The sequence below is a fragment of the Balaenoptera acutorostrata genome, chromosome 4 (assembly GCF_949987535.1).
Source record: "Balaenoptera acutorostrata chromosome 4, mBalAcu1.1, whole genome shotgun sequence".
In the NCBI taxonomy this organism is placed as follows: Eukaryota; Metazoa; Chordata; class Mammalia; order Artiodactyla; family Balaenopteridae; genus Balaenoptera; species Balaenoptera acutorostrata.
In genome coordinates this window covers 96,195,331-96,210,584 of record NC_080067.1, presented here as the reverse complement: position 1 = coordinate 96,210,584, position 15,254 = coordinate 96,195,331, and the positions used below count along the sequence as shown (strand labels likewise).

Here is a 15,254-nt window from a genome sequence, read left to right as displayed (position 1 = left end):
TTTCATTATTATAATACTTGTTATGGTGATCTGGGGTCAGTGATCTTTAATGTGACAATTGTAATTGTTTTGGGGCACCACGAACCATGCCCATATAAGATGGCAAGCTTAATGGATAGATGGTGCGTGTGTCTGACTGCCCCACTGGCTGGCTGTACCCCAGCTCTCCCCTCCTTGGGCCTCTCTAATCCCTAAGACACAACAGTATGGAAATTAGGCCAATTAGTAGCCCCATAATGACCTCTAAGTGTTCAAATGAAAGGAAGAGTCGCACGTCTCTCACTTTAATTCAAAAGCAAGAAATGATCAAGCTTAGTGAGGAAGGCATGTCAAAAGCTGAGAAAGGCTGAAAGCTCGGCCTCTTTTGCCAAACAGTTGGCCAAGTTGTGAATGCAAAGGAAAAGTTCTTGAAGGAAATTAAAGTGCTACTCCGGTGAACACACGAATGATAAGAAAGAGAAACAGCCTTACTGCTGATATGGAGAAAGTTTTAGTGGTTTGGATAGAAGATCAAACCAGCCATAACATGCCCTTAAGCCAAAGCCTAATTCCAAGCAAGGCCCTGACTCTCTTCAATTCTGTGAAGGCTGAGAGAGGTGAGGAAGCTGCGGAAGAAAAGTTTGAAGCCAGCGGAGGTTGGTTCACGAGTTTTAAGGAAAGAAGCTGCGTCCATAACATCAAAGTACAAGGTGAAGCAGCAAGTGCTGATGTAGAAGCTGCAGCAAGTTATCAGAAGATCTAGCTAAGATAATTCATGAAGGTAGCTAGCTACAGTAAACAACAGATTTTCAACATAGATGAAACAGTCTTATATTGGGAGAAGGTGCCAGCTAGAATTTTCATAGTGAGACAGGAGTCAATGCCCGCCTTCAAAGTTTCAAATGACAGGCTGACTCTCCTCTTAGAGGCTAACGCAGCTGGTGACTTTAAGTTGAAGGCAGTGCTCATTTACTTTTCCAAAAAGTCTAGGGCCCTTAAGAATTATGCTAAATCTACTCTGCCTGTGCTCTCTAAATGGAGCAACAAAGCCTAGATGACAACACATCTTTTTACAACATGGCTTATGGAATATAAGCCCACAGTTGAGACTTACTGCTCAGAAAAAGGTTTCCATTTAAAATAATACCACTTATTGACAATGCACCCAGTCACCCAAGATCTCTGATGGAGATGTACAATCAGATACATGTTGTTTTCATGCCTGCTAACACAGCATCCATTCTGCAGCCCACGGATCAAGGAGTCATTTCGACTTTTAAGTCTTAGTATTTAAGAAATACATTTCGTAAGACTATAGCTGCCTTAGATAGTGATTTCTCTTATGGAACCTGGGCAAAGAAAATGGAAAACCTTCTGGAAAGCATTCAACATTCTAGATGTCATTGAGAACATTCGAGATTCATGGGAAGAGATCAAAACACCAACATTAACAGGAGTTTGGAAGAAGTTGATTCCAACCCTCATGGATGATTTTGGGGTGTTCAGGACTTCAGTGCAGGAAGTTACTGCAGACGTGGTGGAAATGGCAAGAGAACTAGAAAGAGAAGTGGAGCCTGAAGATGTGACTGAGTTGCTGCAATCTTAGGATGAAACTTGAACGGATGAGAAGTCGCTTCTTACAGATTAGCAGAGAAAGTGGTTTCTTGAGATGGAATCTACTCCTAGTGAAGATTGTTGAAATGACAACAAAGGATTTAGAATATGATAGACACTTAGTTGATACAGCAGCGGCAGGGTTTGAGAGAATTGAGAAATCATGATTTCTCTACAGAGAAATCATTCGTGAAAGGAAGCGTCAATCGATGCAACAAACTTTACTGTCGTCTTATTTTAAGAAATGGCCACAGCCACCCTATAGTTCTGCAACCACCATCCTGATCAGTCAGCAGCGTCAACAGCGAGGCGAGACCCTCCACCAGCAAAAAGATGACGACTCTTTGAGGGCACAGCTGATGGTTAGCATATTTCAGCAATAAAGTATTTTTAAATTAAGGTATTTACATTTTTTTAGCCATAATGTTATTAACACACTTAATAGACTACAGTATAGTGTAAACATAACTTTTATATGCACTGGGAAATAAAAAATCTGTGTGACTTCATTGCGGTGGTCAGGAACTGAACAACAGTATCTCCAAGGTACGCCTGTACGTATGTTAAGTTCCTTTCAAAATAGTAGCTGCTCAATAAAGGATTATTATAATTTAAAAAATGTATTACACTATAACCAGCTTGACTTACCGTTGCCCTTCCACGTCATATATCTTTACGTTTCTCAGATTGAAAGTATTATAGCATAATGGGTTCAAGTCTACTACTGTGGGTCCTTGGGCATGTTACTTAGCTTCTCTGCAGCTCAGTTTCGTATCTGTAAAATGGAAATAATACCTCCCTCACTCAGTTGCAAAATGAAATCTGGTAATATAGATAAGATGTTCAGCACAGTGCCTGGCATATAGAGTGACAATCACTATATTTGTGCCTTTGTTCACGTTAGTCTTCTTAGAATACTGCTTCTCCTCTTTTTCATTCTGCAAAATTCTAGAAGAAAGACCTGGTTGAAACATCCTTTCTTCCTCGTGGATTCATGTTTCCTCAATTGTGTTCCACTGCATTCAGGTCTATTATTACAGTTTATTGCATTATACATATTTGATTTACCACTTTCCCTGCTTGACTCTTTATCCTGGTATTGATTTTACCTTTCCTTTCTCCCAATGTTCCTCTAATACTTCCTCTCAACCACCTGACCCCTTACTGTAACACACCCCCATGACTTTGTGTCTTTCCTTCTGCCTGGAATGGCTTTTCCCCATTTTTCTTTGCTACTGGAATCTTACTCATTCATCAAGGACCAACTCTACGAATTCTTCTCTGTCTCCTCCAAGTTAGAATTACTTTTTTCAACTAGCTTCAGTAACACTGTTTATTTCTCTATTAGGAAACTTAGCATTATAACATTTTAATTATATGCACATATCTTTCGCATTAGACTGTGAGCTCTTGGAAGGAAGGATAATGTCTTATTCATATTTGTTTCCCTCAGTACCTAATATTGTGCTCAAAAGATAGGAGTAATTCATCAAATTTTTGTTGTATTTGTACTACTTAAATGTACTAAATAGCATCTGCCTAAACCAATAGGTCAGATGTATGACTGAAGGTGGCACTTCTGGATCAGCAGTACCTTCTGTGAAGCTCATGGGTTGCTGAATGGTTTCCAAGAACCAGATGAATAGATGGTTTAAAATGTATCGCAATATCTAGCTGAAATAAAATATCCAGTCATGAACATAAGTATAAGCTAACATTTAATGACTAACAAAGTCCGGGAAGCATAAAAGAAACCAGGTCATATGCAAGGGCAATAGGTCAGTGAAACTATGAAAAAATCTAATAAACTCTGGCTGTGATTTTAGTTCCTGTGTATTATGAAGAATCCTTACTGACTGAAATTTATGCTTGTGGAAAACTGGCCAGTTTCAGTCTCAGCATGGTTGGGTCAGGGACATTTCCTGTTATCAATAGGAAGCTGCTATACAATTAAATGGATTAATGATGCAGTGAACTGAATTAGTTGTTTTTTTTACAGCCAAGTAATTGAACTAGTTGTGCATTCTACATATTTTTAGTTGTACAAGCCTGATCTTTGAATCTATCGTGTAAGAAGATGCTTGGGCTGCTTTAGCCTATTGATTTGAGAAGCAGTAAAAGGAACTGGGTTTAGTTAGGAAGGCAGTAAAATAACATCAATAAAATGGTGCAGGGGATGCACATTTGACACACTCAGTAGGTTTATGGAGACAATGATTTTTGAGAACAATTTGCAAATCTGGTTTAATTCAGTTAGTACTATAATAATCTACCTTAAAATATGGTGGAACATTCTGTTTTATATTCACTGCATTTGGTTTTAGTCTATGGAACATTATAATACTTATTATCAGTGGTGTGCTGGTAAACCTGATCTCTGTTCTGTTTTCTTTTTGTTTTTTAAAGCCCTGATTTTTAGTGTTTTCCTATTTCTATGGTGTAAATACTCCCATTATGGGCTGGTTTTAAGCTACCAAGTTTAACAACTGCTCTCAAAGTTTCTGAATCTCTGACAATCAGCTCTTAGGAGATGGTGCACCATTGCAAGTTATTACAAACAGTGGAGGAGAGCCTGTTAAAGTTTTAAAATCATGCAGTCTTAGGACTAGAAGCATCCAAAATATTCTAGTCCTACTGCTAAATTTTCAGAAGAAGAAAATTGACACTAAGGATAAGTAACATCCTAAAAGTCATGCGGGCAATTACTAGCAAACTTGGGATTGGAATCAAGGTGTCTGGACTCCCCATGCAGTATTCTATGCAAAAGCCTTTATATAGGGAGTAGAGAAAAAAGTAGTCTTTGGATATAAATGGAAATATTACTGTATAATCTTGCGTTGGGATGTGGATGGGACAGGATGGGTGATAGGGGCTGTGAACGTGAAGTTCCCTCAGAGCTGTTTCAAGCTGTGTTGGGAATCACTCAGGAAACTGAAGTTTTTAATCTTGGTTTGTTAAATGGGCAGGCCACTTAACCTTTTGGGGCTTTGGTTTTATGATTTTTTTAAGTGACAGTTTTTAATATTAGTATGTCTTAAACTCTAGTGTTTGTTACATATTCAAGGGTACTTATTAAAAATCATTCCAGGCAGGGCTAATTTTAAGATTGTTTACAGGTCATACTTTAAAAAACAATAATTTAGATCTTCTTTAAAGACCCTTTTAGATCTAAAATGGTTTATCTGTTTACTCGTAGCCAGGAAACATTTCTAGAGTGGTAGGTCCTTAAAGCAGTTCTTCAATTAGCTGCATCAAAGTCACATGAGGAGCTTTTTAAAATTTCTGACCACCCAAGGTCCCACCAGAGACCTGTGAAATAAGAACTGAGGGAGAAGAGGGCTGAACAATTGGGTATTTTTCTAGAAGCTGCCTATTTGATTTTGATTCCCAATTAGAGTTAGGAACTTCAGCTGTTTCTAGCCTAGAGACTGCTGTGTAGGGTAAGAAAGCAGTAATTAGTTGTTAACTACTGACCCATACAGTAGGGGCTATGTACAAAGACTTTATCCAATAGCTTCTCAAGTAGGGGATGGGAAGAAGCAGGTGGTGGGCTCTAGGGTTCTGTCTGAGGGTCAACTGGAAAATGTCCTTGTAGTACTTAGCAATGCAAGGACAAATTATGGAGGGGACCAAGGTGGGCCTAAAATAAAGCACTGATGGTGAGTCAGCAAATCGCAGGTTTGAACTTTGCATGTCTGTATCAATAGCACCCAATTATGGAAATCCAATGCTTGAGACCTGCTATTTAGAACACGTTTAGATGAGCGTGGTTCTTGCCCTTCTCTTCCCTATATTTTTAAAAAGACTTGTCAAACAACAGCAACAACAACAACAGCTAGTGAACCCCAAATTGTTTTTACCCTTTATAAATGCCATTACACCTCTTCAAATATAAAGTTTTAGGAATTACGACTTGGCTGTTGGGCACACTCAGTTTTAAAAAGGTAATAATGCTTTGACGATGGTTGCTATTTGACCGCAAAGTAGAGGGGTCCTTTCTAACTACTACAATTGCATTGTTATAATGAAGACTAAAGAAAACACAAAAAGCCTTTTGGGCTGGCAGAGAAGAGTTTTAAGAAGAAAAACATTTGGCCATTTAATCCCATGTTCTCCACAAAGTTTCCCGAATCCTCAAAGTCTACTGACATGCAGAGAGCATCCATCCCATGCTTGTAAACCATCCACGCAGCAGAGTTTTGAATCAGAATTACATGTTTTCTCATACTCCTACACAGGTCCACCAGTTCTAATAAAAGGTTGGAAAATAATCTCAGATTTGTATACTGATTTTCACATACCCATTTAATTAAATCTGCATTCTTAAAGCGTGTTCTGAGTGAAAAGGGTCTGTGATTACATATTTGCGAAAAAAAAGGAACTACACTTGTTGCTTGCAGATTCACAATGTAGATGAGAAGTGATGAAGAAAATGAAACTTGTTTAACGTTTCTCAAATTTACTGGTTACAGAGACTTTTGCTTTTGTTTAAACTCATGGGAAATGCTGACCTAGATAAATTAAGAGGGCAGTAGGGAAAAACTTCCTTAGAGGTGTCAAAAAGTTGTTCCTACTTGGTCAATGAGTAAATGATTATATAAGCTTAAGACATGTTCACCAGGCCATATAATTTTATTGGAGAGGTTATATGATTTACACAGTTGACTGTCTATTTGATTCAGAGGGGGACTAAATTCTGTATAAAGCATATCATTTCCAAGAAACATCATTGTTTTTTAACCTTTGTATTTTGTAATAATTTCAGATTTATAGAAAAGTTGTAAAAAATGTACAATGGATTTCTATATATTCTTCTCTCAAATCCCCAAAAATGTTAACGGTTCACATTTTAAAAATCATTCTCCCTCTCTATAGGTGTGTGAATATACAAACACACACATATGTATATGTACATTTTTTTCCCTGAACCATTTGAGAGCAAGTTGCTGACATGATGCTCCTTTACCTCCAAAGACTTGTGTGTATTGCTAAAAACAAGGATATCCTTTTATATAACCACAGTACAAATATCAAAAAATTAACATTGATTTAATACTATTATCCAGTCTACAGACCTTATTTGAATTTTACCGGTCTCAATAATGTCCTTTTCTGGGACTTTCCTGGTCGTGCAGTGGTTAAGAATCTGCTTGCCAATGCAGGGGACACGGGTTTGAGCCTGGGTCCGGGAAGATTCCCACATGCTGCGGAGCAACTAAGCCTGTGTGCCACAACTACTGAGCCTGCGATCTGGAGCCCACGAGCCACAACTACTGAAGCCTGTGCGCCTAGAGCCCATGCTCCGCAACAAGAGAAGCCACCACAGTGAGTAGCCCGCCCACTGCAATGAGAAGCCTGCTCACTGCAACGAAGAGTAGCCCCTGCTCACCACAACTAGAGAAAGACTGCGCGTAGTAACGAAGACCCAATGCAGCCCCCCCCCCCCAAAATGTCCTTTTCTAACAAAGTTTTGTTTTGTTTTGTTTTGTTTTTTCCTGGACCAGGATCCAGTCTGGAATCACTTGTTGCATTTAATTATGTCTCTTTCACCTCTTTTAATTTAGAGCAGTTCCTCAGTCTTTGTGTTCATGACGCTATCATTTTTGAAGAACACAGGCCATTTTGAACAATGTCCCTCCATTGGATTGTCTGTTTCCTCATGACTAGATTCAAGTCATACATTTTCAAGAATGTGTGCTCTTTTCAGGAGACACATGATGGCTATTTGTTCCACTACTAGTAAGGTTAACTTTTGATCACTTAAAGTGATATCTGCCAGGTTTCTCTACCGTAAAGTTACAATTTTTCTTTTCGTGTAATATCTTATAGGCTTCGAGATTAAGTAAATATTCAGTTTTTCATTAAACTTTCACCTACTAGTTTTAGCATCTGTCACCCTAAATGAAGAGGTAAATTGAGGCAAGCTCAAATTACCAGAAATATTGGTGCCATTTTTCCATTTGCTCATTTCATTCTTTGTGTCCCATTTTGGTAATTTTTGCAATATTTCACTTTATTATTATTATTATTATATTATTATATGATTGGTGATCTTTGATGCTACTACTATGACTATGACTCACTAAACCTCAGATGATGGTTAGCATTTTTTAGCAATAAAGTATTTTGTAATTAAAATATGTACATTGTTTTCTAAAGACAATGTTATTGCACAGTTAATAGACTACAGTATATTGTAAACATAACTTTTATATGCATGGGAAACTGAAAAATCCATGTTACTTACTTTATTGTGATATTCACTTTATTGTGGTAGCCTGGAATTGAACCTGCAGTGTCTCTGAGATATTTCTGCATGGTAGTTGCCAGATGGTGATTTCTAAATGCAGTATTCCTTTTACTTTAACTGTCATTCTATTGTAAGGAAGACCCTTCTCTTCTGCTGTTGATTCATTTATCTCTATCTGTATGGACTTGTGGTTTCTTGTTTCATTCTGTGGATTATAATTTATTACTATAATTATTTGTTTTGACACTCAATTATCCCAGATTGGCTGGTGGGATACCCCTCAATCTGTGTCCTTTAGTCATATCCCCATCATTCTCTGAGCACATCCTTACTATCTGGCGGAGCAAGGTATTCAGGCTTATCTTGTGCTTTCCCTGCCCCAGCCCAGGAATCGGTTGTTTTTCTAAGAAGTCTGGGTGTGTTTGTCGGGTTTTTTTCTTTAAGTAGAAAATTTAGAAACCAGGATCTGACTGTTAGGTATTCTCATTGTTATTGGGCTGTCACTGCTCCTAGACCCTCTTAGGGGACAGAACTAGTAAATACATGTATATATGTATATGCATATCTGTATCTATAAATATTTATATTTTCTCTTCATCTATATGTATGAAAAACCCATGAGTTCATACTGATGATGCCAATTCCAATCCTGGACCCATCATTTATAATTACTATCTTGAGACTGTGTCAAATCTCATAGACTTGAAGACATTAAATTCACCTGCTGTAGAATAGCAGCTACAAGATATTCTGGAACTGCATAATTCCAGTCATCTACCCATTCACTTACTAAGTCACACCTTATGTGCTAGGACTTGGCTAGGAATATGGAAATGAAAAAGACTTTCTCCTTGTCCTCAAGCAGCTCAATCTACTAGAGACAGTTGAGGAAAAAATAATTACAATATAGTACAATAAGTTCTGTATTAGAGTTATTCACAGTGCTCTATGGAAACAGAGTGGAGGGCCCCCCAACCCAACCTGAGTAAACTGGGTTATTTCAAAGGAAGTAAAAATAGGTTGCTTACAGTAGTTATTGTAATTCTTAGATTACTGAATTTGCATGCAGCAAAGAGTGCACTTTGCTTCCAAGCAAAAGTACATTTTGTGGAGAGCTCTGATTTATCTAGAAGGGTTCTCTGCATTGATTGAATTCATCACAAAACTACTCAGCCATGACAATACCTCTGCAAATAAGTTTCAGGGGAATCACTGTTAGTTTGTGGGTCCAAAGGTTAGGTTTCACACTTTCTATTCTGCCCCTTCCTCTGACCATACAGGAAGGGAAAAATTTTGGACTTTTTCAAACTGCCTGTTATCCCAAATTCAATAAACTGACTTTGCCATTGTATCGATTGCCACCCTCTTGTGTAATAGTTTACACATACTGATTTTCTTCTATCTAAACTCAATCTTGAACTAGAGAGAGTATGAAGGAAAGAAAAAGATTTATGTGTGTGAGGGTATATATCTAGAAAGTAATGGCTAAAAAAAGAAATTGGGGTGGGGATAAAATATTAAGATAAAAATGAGAAAGGGATTTTATTATTTTTGTTGTATATATATGTATTCTTATAGAAATTTATCACTAGATAAATTTATTTTCCCCCTTCTTTTCAAAAAATAAATGTGGACTATCTTGTGGTTTGAGTGCATCTCACCAGTTTCCCCCAGTTCTAAGTTTGGTCACTCTAATATTGCTTATTTCACCAATTTAGAAATCCCAGACTAGAAAGTTGCTCAGTAAGGCGTGTAAGTAAAGATCACCAGTATCAGGAGGCCGATCTTGACATGACTTGCTGTCTCTCCTTCTGCTATAGCATGATTCCTTAGTACAGCTGATACCACAGAAAAAAGTAGAACTCAGAAATGTATATACATTTTCATCACTATAGGAGCAAAGCCAAACACGACTGAAATGTTTATTTTTTATTAGGTGGCCTTAGATCACAGAAGATATCAAATCAGTTTAGTCATGAAATGCTCGTGATAAATAGTAAACTTCAAATGTTAATAAAGATACTGAAGATTTTTCTGATGCTTTCTTTTTAAAAAATGTAATTTTAGGTAACCAGAAAGCTGAGGCAAGGGTAGTTTGGGTTCTTGGAAAGAATCCCCAGCCATCACTGGCTGCCTCTGGGTGCAGAAGTACTTGTGATCACTGTGTGTGGATCCAGTGGAAGGGGCCAGGCTTATGTCAAAGGTCCATGTGCTGACAGCAGCGGCAGCACCTGCAGAGAGCATGGGTCCTACACAGTCTGCATCATGTACCTCTTCCTCAAATGCACGGAACCATAAGGACAGTGAGCCACCAGGTGGGGGCTTTCACATATGTAATGATTAGTGAAAGCTTCTTTGACAGTGAGAATTTTTCATTACTTTATTATATTCAATTGAAAGGCTTTGACCATCCATAATCATCATTGTATGTATACACACATACAATATGTGTGTATATATGTAAAAAATACCCGTTCAACATGCTTTAAAAGGAATAACTGTGTTTTGAAGTCTATGCAACATGAAATATGATTTGATATAAAAAAAACAACTAATCAGAAGCATGCAAAACGATATGTTTTAATAAGAGCCTATTGCAGATTCTGGAATGATTGTGGCATGCATGTCCCTGGTCATGTTGGACTTCTCCTTCAGTTTTGACTGGAGTAATGTGTGTTCCACAACACCGATTCTAATGTCCATCTGAATAGTTTCTTGCTTCAGCTTCGTTAAGCTCTGTTTAATCTTCACCAAAGGAGCTGCAGAATGAAAATGTTCATTTGGAGTATCAGTGTATTACAGAATGGTATGACATTTTCCTCACTTTGTGTTAAGCCAAAAATGGGGTTAAAAACACAGCCAACAATTTACTGACATTCACACAGTTTTGCTGTGGCATTTTAAACACCTGAGATTTCTAGGCTGGGAAATGATGCAGCATTTGATGTACTGAGGCTGAACCTCCTTTCTTTTCTAGAGGAAGAGTTGCTAAAGGTGTGTTTAAGAATGTCTTCAATATTTTTTAAGGGGCTAGTATATTTATCTAAAGGAAAAGGGGATACAATGGAAGAAAAAGAGAAGGAAGAACTACCTTTAAGACATAGCTAATGGCTCATTCAAACATACTGCAAACCCCCTATACATCACCTTCTGAAAGATCACTCAGTATATTCCACTGGAACTCTAGAAAATCTTTCTAGAGCAATGAAGGGCCTTAGGCAATCACCACTAGGCCATGTCAAAGTAACTAGCTCACAACAGAGGACGATTACTGCAGGATTATTAATTCTTCTCTATTTGACCCTTGCCCAGTCAGGTCTACCAGGAAAGAGGGGAAAAAAAGGTCATCACATCACCACCTTTGTGCTGTTTGGGCATACAATTAGTGCTTTTTTTGTACATAAAATGGAATAATGAAGCTCATTTGATGAAAACGGAACAAAATATTATTTTTTTAAACTGGCATAACAAAGTGCATATTTAACTATCTCCTACTCTATTTCTGAATTAATATAGCTTGAATTTTTTAAAAAATCCTAAATGATAGTAAAAACATTATGACTCTTCTCAGCTCATTTATAAGGAAAACAGTATACTGATTATCAGACCTCATTTTTGCACCATGTACCTCCCCTTCAAACAAATTCATTTTAAAAAGCAGACTTCCTATTTATTAATACCTCTTTAAAAAATAGATTTCTTAAAGATATATTCTTCTTTTACTCATTTTCTTCTTAAAATGAGTGTGTACTTACCACCATCAGTCATACTGTTGCCTTTTTCTTCCATTTCTTGTTTTACCTTTTCTAGCTCTTCTGTAACCTTTCATTGAAACAAAAGTTTTCATGAGCACTGGATTTTAATAAACTTTCAAAATTTTTGTATGATGTATTAAAAAATTAATTCAGATATAATACATACACAAAGGGATACAAAGATATTAGCAGTATTCTGGACATAATTTGAATAATAAAGTGTGCAGATATGCAAAGCTTTTTATCTTCTGAGAGTGCTCCTATTGTTAAACTTCACCAAATTATTTTTTTATTGACTGTCTCAGGCTGTAACATGATAGAATAAAAATGATCGAAGTTGTTTTTTTAGGCATCAGGCACTCAAGCTTTGCAGTTATCTCATAGCATCTACCATGCCAGTCTCTAATGATCAGTTATTCATTAAAACAGCACAAACATCCTAAAAAGATTTTAAATTTCTAGAAGTTTACTACGTATCTTTCTTAATATTACAGTTTTATAAAAGAATATGCCACCTTTCCCTCTATAGGACACTAAAAATAAGATTTACACCATATGGCTATATATAAAAATATTCTAACTGCTTTATCCAAACCATGAACTCCAAGAGGCACACTGTGCTGTGATATTGGCTCTAATCTGTACTCTATATCATACTCAAAATTATACTACTATAGCCTCTACAAATTCCAAACTAGCATAAATATAGGTAGAAAATATCATCTTTTAAAAATTGAAAAATTTTGATATGATCTAGAACGAAACCATATTTATTGTAACTTAGTAGCCTTTATTTTTATCATGCTGGTGAGTAAAAACTTCCTTGGGAATAAAGTGCTCATCCAAGTAAAAGCAAATTAACTTTTTTTCAGGCACCTGAAATGTTACAACTGGGGATAACTACATACTCCAAAAGAACTAAATGGTTCCCTGGACTCCCTTCAAGTGTTAATTTACCTAACATAAGTGAGCACTTTACTTCTGTATAATGTTTTATCTGCCTAGAAGCACCACAGGGTTAGAGTCTAAATATTTCTAAAGTTATATTTTTAGTATTTTAAAATAACTATTTACTCCTCAAATAATCTCCATAAAAGAAGCTTAATTCTATTATACAGAAAAGTTTGTGACAATTATACTTGATTGTATCCAAAGATAATCTTGGACTTTAGTCCCATATTGGCTACTGACCTTGTTGTAAGGTTTTTTTTCCTCTCAGCTCGTCAGTGAAAAATGGGAGTATATATTATTAATATACATATACAAATATACACAGGTAAGACCTAATATATAATATATATGTATTACTAATATAATATAATTCATGTAGTATGTTATATGTTAGGTCTTACATCTCCTGCAAGATGATGAAAATAAATACACTATATGTAAATATTCCATAAGTTTTTAGAAGGGAAAGGGTTACAAGCCACTCCCAATTTGTGGACAGAGAAATATGCAGGATCACACACAAGTTACCAACAACGATCACTAAAAACAAATCTTATATATTAAAGACTAACATTAAAATTTATTATAAGACATTTAAGTCAATGCTTTACCTACTCTTCTATATGTTAACTACAATTATTATGTTTTAAAAAAGATTAAGGAAGATTATAAATGTGCTAATATTATCAGCATGTGTTATGTTACATTTAGTAAAACAACTTCAGGCATTTTGTGGAAACAAGTAGTATATAAATAGGTAATTGATTCACTGATAAGACAATTTAGGGATTTTCTCCTAAAGGAAAGGATTTAAGAGCCACAGGACGCAATCACTAGAGTAAACAACCCACGGCCATAGCAGATTAAACCATCCATGGCTCTGAACCACGGTACCCCGCTGACAGGTGAGAATCTGGCTGGAGCACACAGTATGTACCTCAGACAGGAGTCTGGTCCTTTCAGTTACTCCTCCGTTTCCCTGCTGGTAACGCTCCCTTGCCTGAGGGAGAAAACATGTTGTTTAATGGCAAGTTCAAAACAGAAGCAGATGACTTAAATATGACCTCTTTGTGTTTGTAATTTCTGCATATCATTTTATGACAACGCCCCTCCTTGTTTGTGAATACTATTGTGAAAAGTGACATTTTAACGGTAGCTATTTTATGTCCCTCATAGGCACCATGTATTTAACAAAAGCACTATACAACGATGAACTACCTTAACCTTCATATAATAATTGTGTAACTCACAGGGGCACGGTTCACAATAAAAACTGTCCTCAGCCGTTCCTAAACAGTTTAGACAATGGCTCATGGTCGATCTAATCTGCGTGCTATGCAGAGAAAACATGTTCTAAAAAATCAATCATAATAGAGCATCAGAATCCGTAATTAATAAGGATTAACAAACAGTATGACATTATGGAATATGTTCTTGGGAACGAACTTAATCAATTATTTAATATCAATGTTTGAGAGATACAGGGTGGCTTTAATCAGAGACTTTTTATAGCATTTTAAAAGTAAAAACATTTGCAAATAGACGTGTATATGTGTGAATAACTAATTAAACAAATAATAAAACAGTGAAGGTTACTTTCTGCTTGGTCTTTGAGAACTTCTGAAAGTATGGAAGTATCTCAGGTTTATTTCCATTTTTTTCTCCTTCTAACCTTGTCTGCTGAAAGAAAAAAATATGCCTTCAACTGACATTTGCAGTTGTTGAGGAAGACATTAGTAGTCTTCCTCAACATCAGGAAAGAGGGGGCATAAGTCACAAAGGAAAGCCTTTAGATCCCTACTGTTGGAACAAAGCACTGCTGCTCTGAAAGGCTGAAGGTTTTATTTTGGTTGAATTTCTAAAACTTTGAAAAGATTAAAAAATTTGCTCATTTAATTAATTAAACTGCTTGTCTTCGAATGTGTCTTGCTTTTATATTACTTATTATGTGGTTGTAAGCCACAATGGCAAGGATGTCTTTTCCCCCTGACACATGTAAATGCACACTATTCCACTTCCTCCTACTCAGACAGTAAATTAACAGCAGACTTAGAAACAAAACCAGGTGTCCTGACACTCTGTTCCTGTTCTAAGCCATGTTTCTCAGCAATATGACTTCTTTTACTTAAATCAAATGAAGAAATACATTTAAAGACTTCTAGGAGATAATTTCTATCACATGTAAAACGGAGATGACAAGTTGTATTTGCTTCCTAAAGTGGGCAGAGAATCAATGTGCTGCTGTTTGTGAAAAGTATTTCATGATTCTCAAATGAGAGGTCCTGTGTCGGGACTTCCCTGGCGGTCCAGTGATTAAGATTCTGCCTTCCAGTGCAGGAGGCGCGGGTTCAATCCCTGGTTGGGGAAATCAGATCCCACATGCAGTGGGGTGAGGCCAAAAACTTAAAAAAAAAAAAAGTGCTGTGTCAAGTTTAGGGATTAGGGTCATTAATTGGAATGAACCCTGGATATCATTCCTCAGTTACCTCACTCAGCTGGGCTTGAGTTGCACGATGTTCCTGAATCAAGTGCTGAAGCTGATTGTTGATGTACTTTTCTCGGCTGCCAATCTTCTCCAGAGTCCTGCTAATTTCATTATGAAGTTTGTCCAAAAATCCCTAGAAATTTTATGAAATTTTAGTAGACAGAGAATTCACAAATATATTTTTCTAAAGTAGTTTTAAATGGGTTAAATCTCCCTCAAT

General features: G+C 36.6%; 1 protein-coding gene across 2 annotated transcripts in view; it reads right to left on the bottom strand.

The window, feature by feature from the left end:
• Window positions 1–10,209: 10,209 nt before the first annotated feature.
• Window positions 10,210–15,254, bottom strand: part of IFT57 (intraflagellar transport 57) — a 66,402-nt gene continuing 61,357 nt past the window's right edge. For both annotated transcript variants that reach the window (XM_007187139.2, XM_057545681.1), the window contains 4 exons: window positions 15,036–15,167; window positions 13,487–13,549; window positions 11,599–11,665; window positions 10,210–10,602 (listed from right to left, as the gene is read on the bottom strand). In XM_007187139.2, coding sequence (XP_007187201.2) covers window positions 10,424–10,602; window positions 11,599–11,665; window positions 13,487–13,549; window positions 15,036–15,167 — 441 coding nt within the window. In that variant the 3' untranslated portion in view covers window positions 10,210–10,423. The remainder of the gene's footprint in view (window positions 10,603–11,598; window positions 11,666–13,486; window positions 13,550–15,035; window positions 15,168–15,254) is intronic.